General features: G+C 26.7%; 1 protein-coding gene across 2 annotated transcripts in view; it reads right to left on the minus strand.

Annotated features, from left to right (window-relative positions):
* The window catches only part of LOC107439470 (phosphoethanolamine cytidylyltransferase), a 34,204-nt gene extending 21,263 nt beyond the window's left edge, over positions 1 to 12,941 (minus strand). Inside the window, exons 1-6 of one of the 2 annotated variants that reach the window (XM_043041289.2) lie at positions 12,158 to 12,941; positions 10,623 to 10,665; positions 8,267 to 8,312; positions 4,434 to 4,519; positions 2,473 to 2,548; positions 2,338 to 2,404 (exon numbers count right to left, since the gene is read on the minus strand). In XM_043041289.2, the coding sequence (XP_042897223.1) occupies positions 2,338 to 2,404; positions 2,473 to 2,548; positions 4,434 to 4,519; positions 8,267 to 8,312; positions 10,623 to 10,665; positions 12,158 to 12,270 (431 nt within the window). In that variant the 5' untranslated portion in view covers positions 12,271 to 12,941. The remainder of the gene's footprint in view (positions 1 to 2,337; positions 2,405 to 2,472; positions 2,549 to 4,433; positions 4,520 to 8,266; positions 8,313 to 10,622; positions 10,666 to 12,157) is intronic. The other variant, XM_071185022.1, reaches the window with a different exon arrangement.
* Between the last annotated feature and the right edge of the window lie 84 nt (positions 12,942 to 13,025).

Consider the following 13,025-nt stretch of genomic DNA (forward strand, 5'->3'; position numbering starts at 1 on the left):
AATACGAATCGCTATGTTGGATTTTAAACTCACGAGAATACAAATCGCGATATTGGGTTTCAAAAACGCTTAAATACAAATCGCGATATTGGATTTTTAAAGTGAGTGAATAGGAATTGCTAGTACGATTTTTAAATCGCGTAAAAAAATTGCAACACATAAGTTTTAAATCAGTTAAATACGAAAATCGATGATTGATATTAAAATCGTCTGATTAAAAATCGCGATTTTAGCAGATTCCGGTGCAGTTCCTAATATTTAAAAGTCCAAAAATCAGTCAGACAAAAAAAAAAATCAAATATCGGCGGTCGAAACGAAAAGCTTAGACTCCTTTCCACTTTATAGCGGAGGTCGCAGTAATCCGACTACCGTTCGGGCGGCTTGGGTTTCTCCAATAGGACTTCCCAAAAATTTTAGTTTTAGGAACATGGTCGGAAATTTTCAAAATTGGGAGAAAAAAAAATCGGATTTCCGCTTTTTCGCGGGACACGAAGCGTTCATTGGAGGATAATCAAGTGATGCTTGACCGCGATGAAGCAGATGCGTTTCACTCCGAAAAACTAAACGTAACGGAATGGGAAGAAAAAAACGGCGACGCGCGACAAAATTATTTTCCAGAATCCACGTGAAATTCCCTGAGAATTCCCGGTTTTCCAGTGGTATTGCAAAATTCCCTGAGAATTCCCGGTTTCCAGATTGAGTGGCCACCCTGAATAAGTATGGTACAAAATAAAAGGGGAAGCATTCACTAGAATACCTTGGTGCATAAAAGGAAAGTGAGGATAGAATTAAATGTTATTTCCAATAATAATAATAATAATAATTTTAAAAAAAAGTTATTTTATTTTACATTTCTTTAATAATAACAGCAATATGCAGAATTAATTTAAAGTTACAGATGAATGTTTGAATGCTGTCTTTTTATAACTTGCAATTAGCCATTGTGGATAACTAGGATTAACAATTATAGTTCAATTAAAAAAAAAAAAAAAAAAACTGTCTAAGGTATATTTGAACTGTAAGTTATATTTGGGTAATAGTAAATTTGGACTCGAGTTAATTTGTACAGCAAAACCCAGATCAATTAGTTTTCTCAATTCTAGAAGTTTAGATTCTTGTTACCATTTTGTTCTGTTCTTAATACTAAACTAACCTCTTTAAGGAATTTTGATTTTTTCCTAGTTAAAAAGTTTTCTCAAACAGACAACTTTCCTTTCAAAACACAGAAAATTATCAGAAAAAAAGGAAACAAAAGTCTTCAGAAATGAAATGCATTATTATAAAAGCTAGTAAAATTTAGTAAACTGGTAAAAAGTAATTATGATAAAAACTAGTAAATGTATGAAAAATCATTTAACTGTTATTTAAAGTGTGTGGATTCATTCCCAACTTAGTTAAATTGAACAGATCACAAAACATGAGTTCTCAGAAAAACGAAGTATTATTCCAAAAAACAATTGCAAACTGTTTTTCTTTTGAACAAGACAACAAAAAAAATCTTTTATAGTGACAAACATAAAGAAGTGCTTATGAGTTTTGTGAGTACTGTATATTATTACATAAAATGTCAGTTCCCTGACAAGGTCATAATTTATAGCTTATAGTGAAGCATTTTTGAAAACTACTAGACATGTTTCATGATATTAAGAAGAATAAAAGAATTATGATCATCATAATAAAAGACAAAAACAAACAATAAAATTCAGTTATTTGTGAGTTTTTATGTTGGGTTTTGTCTTTTAATACTTAATGATTTGCTACTTTTTTGTTGACTTTTGCGTGTAAAGGTGACAAAAATAAAAATGATTTTACCAAGAAAAACAACAAGTTTCATTTATTGCGCTTAAGCTGTAAGTAAACAGAACTCATTAAATAAGTTCAAAATGAAGATAAAACAAAGAAAAATTATAGACATAGAAAAAAAGTATATATATATATATATATATATACACACACCCTTAGCAAAAATTTATCTCAAAAAGTTTAAATTTACAAAAGGGCCTCTCATAAAAATTAAAACCACAAAAAAAGGACTCTTCATAAAAATCAAAACAACTTCAGCAGACCTTTCACAAAATTCAAAACTGAAATAATTTTCTACCTCAAAATGCTAATTAATTAAAATATATGATTAATATTTCATTTCATTTGTGCTCTAACAACTTAAGTGTCGATTGTCGTGTATAAAAAAATTTTCATTTCCGTGTGAAGTAATGAGGAAACCTTATTTAAATGGATACTTAATGGAACTTTCATAAGAAGAATGTTATACAAATTTTTAGAAATATAAGATTTAAAATCATATAGAGGTTGAACAGAGAAAAAAAATATTCTTACTTATATCTACCAGCAGTTTTGACATAACGATATGTATCTTGTCCATCCGCATCAAGTGTAATGTCATCTGAAAGGAAACATTGTAGTGAGTTCAAAATACCACTAGAATTATTTATTCAATGAATAAATACTTACTAGCATGAACACAGAAATCACAATCATACTTGTCCAAAGTTTCAATTGTTGTTATATATGGAGCAGCTTCAACTACCTAAATATTATTAAAAGCAAAATTAAATCAGTTCAATCAGGCCAGTAAAATCTGATTGATAAAAAATAAATACAACTTATTACAGAGCTGTTCAGCATTATACAAAAATATTCCCAAACAAAGAACATAGGTGACAGTTAAACTTGTAGAGAAAGCATCACTTAAAGAGTTTAGTGGATTGAAATTATTATGTTCAGCTGCATGCATAGATTTCTTTTGCAAGTTATTTGTTTTACAAACAATTTCCTGCTGTTGCTAGTTTTTCTCAATCTAATGTCAATAAATTCATGAAAATATTATTTAGAATATACTTCTTTTAAACTCTTCAATTACAATTTTTTAGAAACATGTTTAATATGTTATGTCAAATAAATAATTCTAACATGACAAAATAATTCCAAAATTCTTGTTTTGCATAAAAAACTATGTAATAAATTTAACATAAAGGAAGAAGAAATACCTCTATCCAGAATCCAAACTGTCAATGATGCAGAAACTCAAGTTAATAAAAGAGGCCAAAATAAAAATTAAAAAAAAAAACTGCATAATTTTTTTTTCGTTTTTAAAGTATTCAGCAGCAACAATAGTGAAAAAATCATTCCAAATTGATATGATTGAATTTTCCTGATTTTTGTAACAAGTGGCATAAATTTCATTATTAGTATTACGGTCATACTTTATTACACATATTTTCCAGACTGATATTGTTGAATTCCTCTAATTTTTGTAACAAAATTTTATTATTATTTTTACAGTAGTGCTTTATTGCACATAATATTTTGAGGACTGATATAATTGAATTCCCCTGATTTTCGTAATAAGTGCCATAAATTTTATTATTATTTTTACATGCTTTATTACACATAATATTTTGCGCACTGATATAATTAAATTCTCCTGATTTTTGTAACAGGTGGCATAAATTTCATTACTAATTTTACCGTCATGCCTTAATTTTTACAAAAATTAGTTGTAAATTTGATAAATAAATAAAAACTATTACAAGACCAATTTTTTTTTTTTTTTAAAACTTTTAGATATCCCAAACTTAATTAATTTCCTTCCAGTTGAGTATTTAAATCAATTTCCCTTATTTTTCCAGAATGATAAAATTCCTTGCTTAGTGGCTACCCTGGATAATTAAGTACTCATAATTATAAATAATAAATAAAAATATTTTCTAATTTAATATATTTTTCCATTGCAGTTAATAAATACGCACACATAGCAGTTAAAAATATAAATAAAGTCACAAAATTATTAGACTAAAAAACACCAGAAGTAAAAAGAATATGACACAATTAACTTATGATGGTTTGCTGATTCTAATGCATTAGGTAAAAATTGTCAAAAAAATTTAAAATAATAAAATGTTTAAGCATTAGAACAATTTTACTATTTCGTGAAAACTTCTGACAATATAATTTGACCTTAAGTTTGACATAAAAGCAGATAGCTATGATACATATTAATAAAATGATAAAACATTTATAAGAATAAATCTATGCCAGAAATATCGGTACCAATTACGATATATAGGTTTGTTCAAATTTATAAAAAAACCTTAAAGCTGAATAACAATTCTTAGTAGAAATTATAATTGAGAGATCTTGCATAGAGTTTGTTTTATGTTAACCACAATCCTATTTTCTACTCCCTCCTAGCAAAAGTGAAATATGTAGGAAAATTTTCCAGGTATGCACTTAGAACTTCAAGAAGCGGGTAATGGTACAGAGAATCCCTCTCATCTCTTATTCTCCCACAAGAGACAACATAATTATCTTGTTCTGTTATAAGTTGTAGATAATAATATTGTAGATTTAACAGTAACTACTATAAAAAAAAGTGAAACAAAAACAAATAAAATTGACTCACATATACTTACTTCATCAACCCATTTTACAGCTCTAACCATTTTGTAGCGTTCTTGTTCATTGAAAACAGGAGGACCTTTATGTTTGGTTATTTCTTCTGCAATAGTTACAAAAGCTTTTTTTATTATAATTTATCAAAAAGTAAATCATAAGTAAAATTTGTCAAAAAGTTCAGTAAATTTATAAAGATAAAGTAAGTAAAATAGGATAGCTATAATTACAATATAGTAAATAACATTAAAATGGAATGATCATTATGTATTACTAAACTTTATTATGCATTATATTAATTTAAAAAATAATCAGGGTGGCCACTCAAATCAGGTTTCAAATTTCCCTGATTTTTCCAGGTAAAAATATGAAAATTTCCAGGTTAACATGTTTTCCCCCCCTCAAAGTAGAGGATGGATACAACAAAAGTACCAATATTGTAAAGTATTCTATTTAAAATATTTCTTTTAATATATCATATTGAAAAAATAATTAAAATACATTTATTTTAACAATTTAGCATTTTTTTTTTAAATTTTTAACATTATGGTACAAGAATAATTAAAAAAAAAAATTAAGATGGATATGGGGAAAATAATATGTTTAGCATGTAAAATATATTGTTTTTATTGAGTAAAAAAAGTTCACTAAATGGCAAATACAGAAGAGAGACTCAAAAAAACCCTTGACAAGTATTGTTTAATATATTTTCATTAGGGATGTAATGAATATTGATTTGGCAGAATTGCCAAATACCGAATAGTCGGCCTAACAAATTGTCTTTATACCAAATATTTGGTGGCTAAATGGAAAAATGCTAGTATTCATACTACCATTTTTCTTTAAAAAAATCGTTAACATATATTTTCTTATATATAAACAAGTTTAGTCATTTTTGAAAATTAATCAAAACTTAGGTACATTATTGGTGCGGAGTCAAGAGAAAAAATTATAAAAGTTATCCGTTAGAAATATTTAAGATAAAAAAAAGCTAACTAATAGCTACAAAAATACTGAAGTTGTAAAGTTGAATAAAAAAGAAACAGAGAAATAGCAAAAAATATTCCCTTAATTTTTAAGACAAAACTTTAATGCTGAAAATAGTATTTTCCGAATAAAAAGTAAACATAAAACTTTAAAAGGAAAAAAGTCTATCAGAAAAGCTTTTAAAAATGCCCACAAAAAATTATACACAAACGCAAAACATAAAAAATAAAAATCTATCATAATTAAACTGAACTGATGTACTATCATATTTAAAACTGAACATCTGTTTTCCAATTATACTGTATTTTTTTAATTTTTTTTAAAAAGGGTAGAGAAAAGAAATAAGTTAATAGAAACTCTCTTAATTGCTCCTGCATTATAAAACTCTTGATAATAACCAAAGTTTTTTAATAAAAGAAAAGCTAAATAGAAACGAAAACAAAAATTGTTCTAAATTTTTAAAAGAAAATTTAACGTCAAAAATAACGTTCTTCAGAAACGCTCTTTAAAAAATGCTGTATCATAATAAAAACTTTGATAAAAAGTTAATAAAAAAAAAAAAGACAAAGAAGAGACAGAGAAAAAAACATTCTAATTTCTTAGAATATAACTTTTAGGTTGAAAATCACAGCATTTTTTTGTTACCAGCTATCTGTCTTAATATACTAGAAAAAAGTAAAAATAAAATCTATCATAAAATGCTCAGTTAAAATGCTGTGCTATAATAAAANAAAAAAAAAAAAAAAAAAAGAAAACAATCTAGATTTTTAAAACATAAATTTTGCTTTGCATTTACATAATTTTGCCCATGAATATTAAAACTTAACAAAGATGTGTAAAGACTTTATCTGATAATGCATAATAAAAATACAGTACAGGACCCGTTATCCGGAAATCAGAAAACCGGAACGAAAATCAATAAATTATCCCGCAATTTAATAAAAATTTTTTTTTCCTCATAAGATTTTAGGATTTTTCTTTCTTTTTTGAAAGATGTTTACCTTACCATCATTTTGGAAATAATCGTTAGTGTATTACTTCATCGTTTTTTCTTCTTTTTAAGATTATTTCCCAATATTTAAAAATTTTTTTTTAGTTGGGTTTAACAATAAAAAAAACGGCTTTTTGTAGCGATTCAGAAAACCGGAAAAATCAGTTATCCGGAATAGCGATGGTCCCGATTGTTCCGGATAATCGGTTCCTTACTGTACAATTTTAGATAACTCTTTATTTAATCTATTAAAACTTTGTCAAAAAATACTTGGCCGAACATTCGGCCAGCGCCGAATATTCGGCAAGCAGGCCGAATAATAATCGAATATTTGTTGCATCCCTAATTTTCATTAAACAAAAAAATAATTAATAAAAAACAATAATTTCAGGCAATTATGCACCAATAACTTTTATATTTATTTACATTTTATACTGTATTTAATCCAAACAGTGCTCTTTGTAAAATTCATTGATCATATTTTCTTTAAACCAATATCTAAAGTCAAATATTTAAATATGTAGTTTTCAAGCAGTTTTATTATTTTAAGCAATATGCAGTATTAAAAAATTAATGTCACAAAGGCAAAATAGCCAAATTTCTTATTGCATATCCTATGGAAAAAAAACTAGATAAATTCTTTACATTTTATTCTTTTCTAATTGGAAATTAAAATATTTAAAGAATTCCTCTCTAACTAAATATTTTTTTTTAGCTTAGATTAGTTAATTGTTTTTTTTTCCAACTAGAAACCTGCACAGTGCAGAACAAAAATACAGCTTCATTCTCCTCCTTCCCAATAAACGCATATGAGTAAAAAAATTTATATCCTATGTTTATACAACATTTAACATGTTTCCCAAACATTCCCTAACTTTTACCAGCTTCTTAAGGTAAAAGGAGAAACAGTTCTGGAAATATCATCTCTGGAAAAAGACTAACATTAACGAACTTTTGACATTGCTATTACTACACAACATAACAATGTTAACATATGGTTCGTCCTTAAAAGAACCCTTTTTTAATTAAAATATGTTATAAAAGGTTAAAAGGAAATCGAGAAAATTAGCATCAATGCAAAAATTGTAACGATTTGTTGATAAACATTGCTGTTAGCGATTGTAAGAAAATATAAGATTGATTGGCTTTGCTGAGAAAAATAATTCACATTTGGATGGAAGTACAAAAGCTTCTAGAAAAAGTAAATTATGATCAACAAATTTGTGGTGAAATTAAAAATACTAAAATATTCTTAATCATTAGTCAGAAGAAAGGAAAAAAACCTAAAGCATCAGTACAAACTTGAATGATAAATGGATTAGAAGTGAAACAAATGATACTTTTATAAACAGAAGGAAATATCTTAACTCCTTCTTCAACTACAATCTTTGCCTTTCCTAAACTGCATAGTTTCTACATTCATGTGTCATTCTAGTTTAACAGGGATTAATGTAGTAAATTTTGATGCAATCAAAATATTGCTCAGTTGATATTTCAACTGTTTGGCAATAAACTTCCGCCTAAAAAAAGTGGGTATAACGGATCATAAAATAATTTAAATTAAGAAAATCTATAAAAAAAATGCCAGCTTTTCTTTAAAAATTCCCCGATTTTTATCTAAATTTCCCTGACTTTCCCAGGTTTTTTCCCGTATAAAAAAATTCCCTGATAATTCCAGGTTTTCAAGGTGGGTGGCCACTCTGATAATCACAATTTTTTACAATTAAAAATATTAAAACAATTTGTATCAAATACATCCCGTTAAAATATAGAACAATGCATTATTTAAATGCCAAAATTTTATTTAAAATTAAAAAAAAAGAAAAATTAAATTTCAATAAATAAATATGTAAAATTACACAAATAAAATTTTACCATCGGTATGAACACCAACTATTAAGTAATCACCCATTGCTTTCGCCTAAAATATATAAATAATAATTTACATAAATTATGCATAAAATAATATAAAAAATATACATAAATTTCCACAGAAAGCATAAGTAAATAAATTTTATGCATTAGACCTGATTTTAAATAAATGTGAATCATAAAAAAAATTTGATTAACACAGGGTTCTCCCTAGGAATGAAAAAGGGTACTCACATAAAAGGGTAATTTGAGTTTTGAAAGGGCACTCACTCAGTTATCTCCTTAAAATTCATCAAAATGTGTAATATTATGTAATAACTGAACTTGATCCTCAAAATTTTTTAAATTACCTTCATATTCTACTATTGTTCTTATATTAGTAGGTGTACATTTCAAAAAGTAATTCTTACTCTTTATAGAAATAACAGAAATATTTGAGGCTTCTGAAAAATAATTAAAAGCAAGCTAAAAGACTATCTCTGAGTATACATCTTCTTCAAAAATAATAATAAAAAAAGATTAATTGATAAATTACCAGGAAGCTTTTTTAAATATATTTTAATATGATAAAATATACATTAAAAGGTGCATTTTCAAATAAAAGGCATTTATTAAAAAAATAATGGTAACATTTAAAATCATTACAAAATTCATTAATATACTCCCTTCTCTCAAAAGGAAATTAATAAAAATTTAGCCAGTTGAAAATAATCCCCCCTTTTTTTTTTAAAACTTTATTTCCAATGGCAGATTATAGACAGTAACAGCATACATAAACATCTAAAAATAAGAACAGAAACAAAAGATGCTGCAACAGAGTCTATTAATCACAACATGTCTCTAGTTCCCAATAGCGTTCAGTGATAGAATTCCTGCAAAGTGCACGGCAGCGGAGAAGGTGCGTGGAGTCCATGTCCTCACCAGAACTGCAAAGAGTGCATACCGGGGAAGGAACGATACCAAATCTACACAGATGTTTCCGCTGACAGTCATGACCGGTGGCCAAGCGGAATTCAGCCACCGCTCTTTGTCTTGGGCCATTTCACAAATTTAGGATGGTAGTCCTCCAAGACGTAGTAGAAGTACGATCGATAAGTTCTTCATGAGCACAAGTCTTAAGGGTCCTCTTAATAAGCTGTTTGATGGAACAGAAGGGTATAATGTGCGCAGAAGTTTGAATAATTAAGGCCCCCTTTCTTGCCAAGTAGTCTGCATTTTCATTACTCATAACCCCGCAGTGAGCAGGAACCCACTGGAGAACAATGGATTTGAAAATAATCCTAACAAAGTAAATATTTTTAATAGTAACCAGAGTTAATTAATTTATTTTGAATTCTTAATTTAATTGATTTTTCTAGAGTGTAATTATTAATTAAACAGTGAATTAATTTTACTAAAAATGGAATATGTAAACTAGAATTAATGTGTACACATAATAGATGTATGAGTTAATTTGTATTTATTTATGAAAAAAGACATTATCCATTTAAAAATAAAACATTATAATAGGTTAAACAGATTTTAATATTTTGTATAAAAGTAAAATAAGAAAACAATATTTTTCTCAAAGAGTAAATCTGAAGGAAAAATTAAATTTTTTTCTTACTATATTAAATTTTATATGTTTAAATTTAAACTAATAATTATTGCTAAATAATTGTACTGGTCATTTTTAGGTTTTAGTTAATTCCTGTTCTTTTCAGTGTCTTGGAAAAAATATACTTTTTCCTAAAGAAATCCCAACTCAGGATGACAATCTAATCTAACAGTACAATATCTTCAAAAAATTAAATGGAAACATAAAAATTTGATATGAATATCTCTGGGGGCGAATATCATGCAAAATTTTTAACTATACAACAAGACAACATAAAAATCTTATTAAAATGAAGGAATGAAATTAAAGTAATTACTATTTATTAATTTTCATTAAAATTGATGGTTAAGAAAAAAACTTTTTTCTGAAATATTAAAATAAATAGGCTGTATTTTTAAGATGGTGCTTATTTTTATAAAGAGGATGCATTTATAGGGATAAAAGGGCAGACAGAAAAATCATTTTAAAAACACTTAGGAAGAACACTGATTAAGACATGTAAAATGAATACTTTTAAATAAATATATTATACATATAAATGCCACCAACCAAAATTTTTATTAAGGCATGAATACAGAAGAAAAATAATATTAGAGATCTAAGAAAAATAAACAAGTATTAACTTTCATCATAATAATAAAAATATACATAGAGGACAAATGGATGTTCAAAACATGATTGCACATAATTTTGTTTGTGCAAAACCTAAAAAGGACAAAATAAATTTTCATGATTATTCAAAAATTCTTTTTGTACACTCACTTGTCTTAATTGATTTGCATGACCAAAATGTACCATGTCATAGCTGAAAAGCAAAAATTTAATAAATACAACATATAGTAATAAAAATAAATGATTTATTCATACCTTTAAACAGAATAAACAAATAAAACAAAGATATTTTATGTTTAACAATTTTTCTTTTATAAATAATTTTGCACTCATATTTAAAATTAGAGACAAATTATGTTAACAAAGAATAAAGAAACATACATATTAAATAACATAAAATCAATTAAATGATAAACATATTTTATTTCCCATGCTTAAAATGTCATTTTAATGTTATGTAATAACCACATTTAATATATAATTTTAGATTTTTCGATAAAACAAAATTAAAGAAAAATGTGTAGATACCTTGTGAGCGTTAAATAAATATTCAAACTAGAATAAAATTTCTTTCATTAAAATCTGTAAACAGATCTCTAATGATGGAAATAGGCCAAAAAAACCCATCAAAACCTGTTTGATTGCTTAATGTAACTATAGATATTTTTAATAATCAAGGTTCAATTTATCTTTCCTTTTTAAATCACACGGGTTTTGATTTTTTCAGACCTCCCTAGGTAATGATTCATCTGATTTTGGAAGCATTTTTTACTTTCTCTTCTCTTAAATATATTGAAACTTCTAATTTATGTGTACTTTTAAAATGAGGAGTTTAAAAATATGTATAGAGAGCAAGAGCAGTAATCATAGAACACCTTGCATACATAATGTGAAACTTTAGTAAAATAACATTAACATGACTAAGCAAAATGCCTGAATAAGAGTGAAGAAAACTTTAATTAAGACTTTAAATTTGCTTATTCTTTGAGCAAAAGCACGTAAAAAACAGCCATACAAATATTGAAAACAGTGTCACTTAACTAATTGCGGTACTAATAGGTATATTAAAAGGTGCTTTTCCATTTATCATTAAAAATTAAAATTGAAAACAAAATACTTCTATTTAACTGGTTACAAGATATAAATTAAATTCAACAAGTCTTAGGAGTTGATGCTGCACTAACTACACTTTTTATTTTATTTTTTATAACACAACCAATGATAATGACATGTTTAAAGACAAGAACAGTTTTAATAATAAATTTAGAGCTATTGTTTGAAAAAGAAAAAAATAATTTCGAAATTTAAACTTAGGAAAAGATAATTACTCAATTTTATTTTTTATATTTTAAGAAGACAGAAACAGTTGAAAAATATTAGCAAACTTCAGAAAGGAATATATAAATAGCCTTTTAGAAATTCTGCTCGTAAAAATTAGTTTAAATTTAATTATAGTTTGTAAAACTATCTAATGTTGATTCGGGTAAAAAACTTACAATTGGGTGAGACGTGTTAAATAAATAATACATATACATTTCTGCTAACTTAAGTATCTTTGCAAACTAAAATAAGTAATAAGAAAAATGAAATGACGCAATTCAAGGAAAAGCTACTCTTTTCTACTACTGTTAGATTTAGTTAAAATGTATTTAATTTCTTAATCAAAATAGAACATTTTAACTCACCATCCATCACACCAAACACGAATCGGCTTTTTTAAATTGCTATGATTGTTAATAGAAGCCATGTTACTTGCGGAGTGATTCGAATTGAGATTTTCGGAAGAAAGACCATTCATCTTGGTTCAGCACTTCTCTTATCAAACAGAGTGAGTAATTCAGGTCTGCTCATTAAAATATGACAAGAAATGTAAACAAGGTCATAAGTTTTCGTCTGCGCTATGAAATTCTAAACCATTGCCAGATTTTCAAACAAACGAAGTTAAAACTGTTCCTATTAAAAAGTTAATTCTGTAGATATACTGTAGATCTGTAATAACGCACTGTCTTGGCTGACCGCCCTCTTATAACCCTAAACTTTGGCGATCTGGTGAAATGGGTGATTGCCAAACGAAATCTATCGCCAACTGCTTGGATGCCCGCTTTTTGAACGTGATTGAAAATGGCGAAAATGTTTGAGCTGGAAAGATGTAACGAATACGCTAGGAAATACATATTTTTTACTACAATATTTTTATTCATGCAAAGTGATTTCTAGATACTGGACATTAGTATTGCAGCGCTTGCTGAATTAATATAAAATAGCTCTTGGTGTCGACATTTTTACTGGCTAGCATTGCATATTGCAGGTATCATTTTCATCACTTTTCTTAGCATTATTGTCGGATCTGTGTTTTTATTTAAAGCAAGAATTTTTGTTGTTAATTATAAAGATTATTTTTGTGTGTGTGTGTGTATTGAATATTATTTGAAAGGAAATATGAATGACAAATAAGTTATAACTGTAATAAAACAAGGTTGGATGGAAACCACTTTTTTGTTTCTTATGAGTAAAAGGTTAAATTAATAATATTTTGCACCGTGATTTTAAGGT

The sequence above is a fragment of the Parasteatoda tepidariorum genome, chromosome 1 (assembly GCF_043381705.1).
Source record: "Parasteatoda tepidariorum isolate YZ-2023 chromosome 1, CAS_Ptep_4.0, whole genome shotgun sequence".
In the NCBI taxonomy this organism is placed as follows: Eukaryota; Metazoa; Arthropoda; class Arachnida; order Araneae; family Theridiidae; genus Parasteatoda; species Parasteatoda tepidariorum.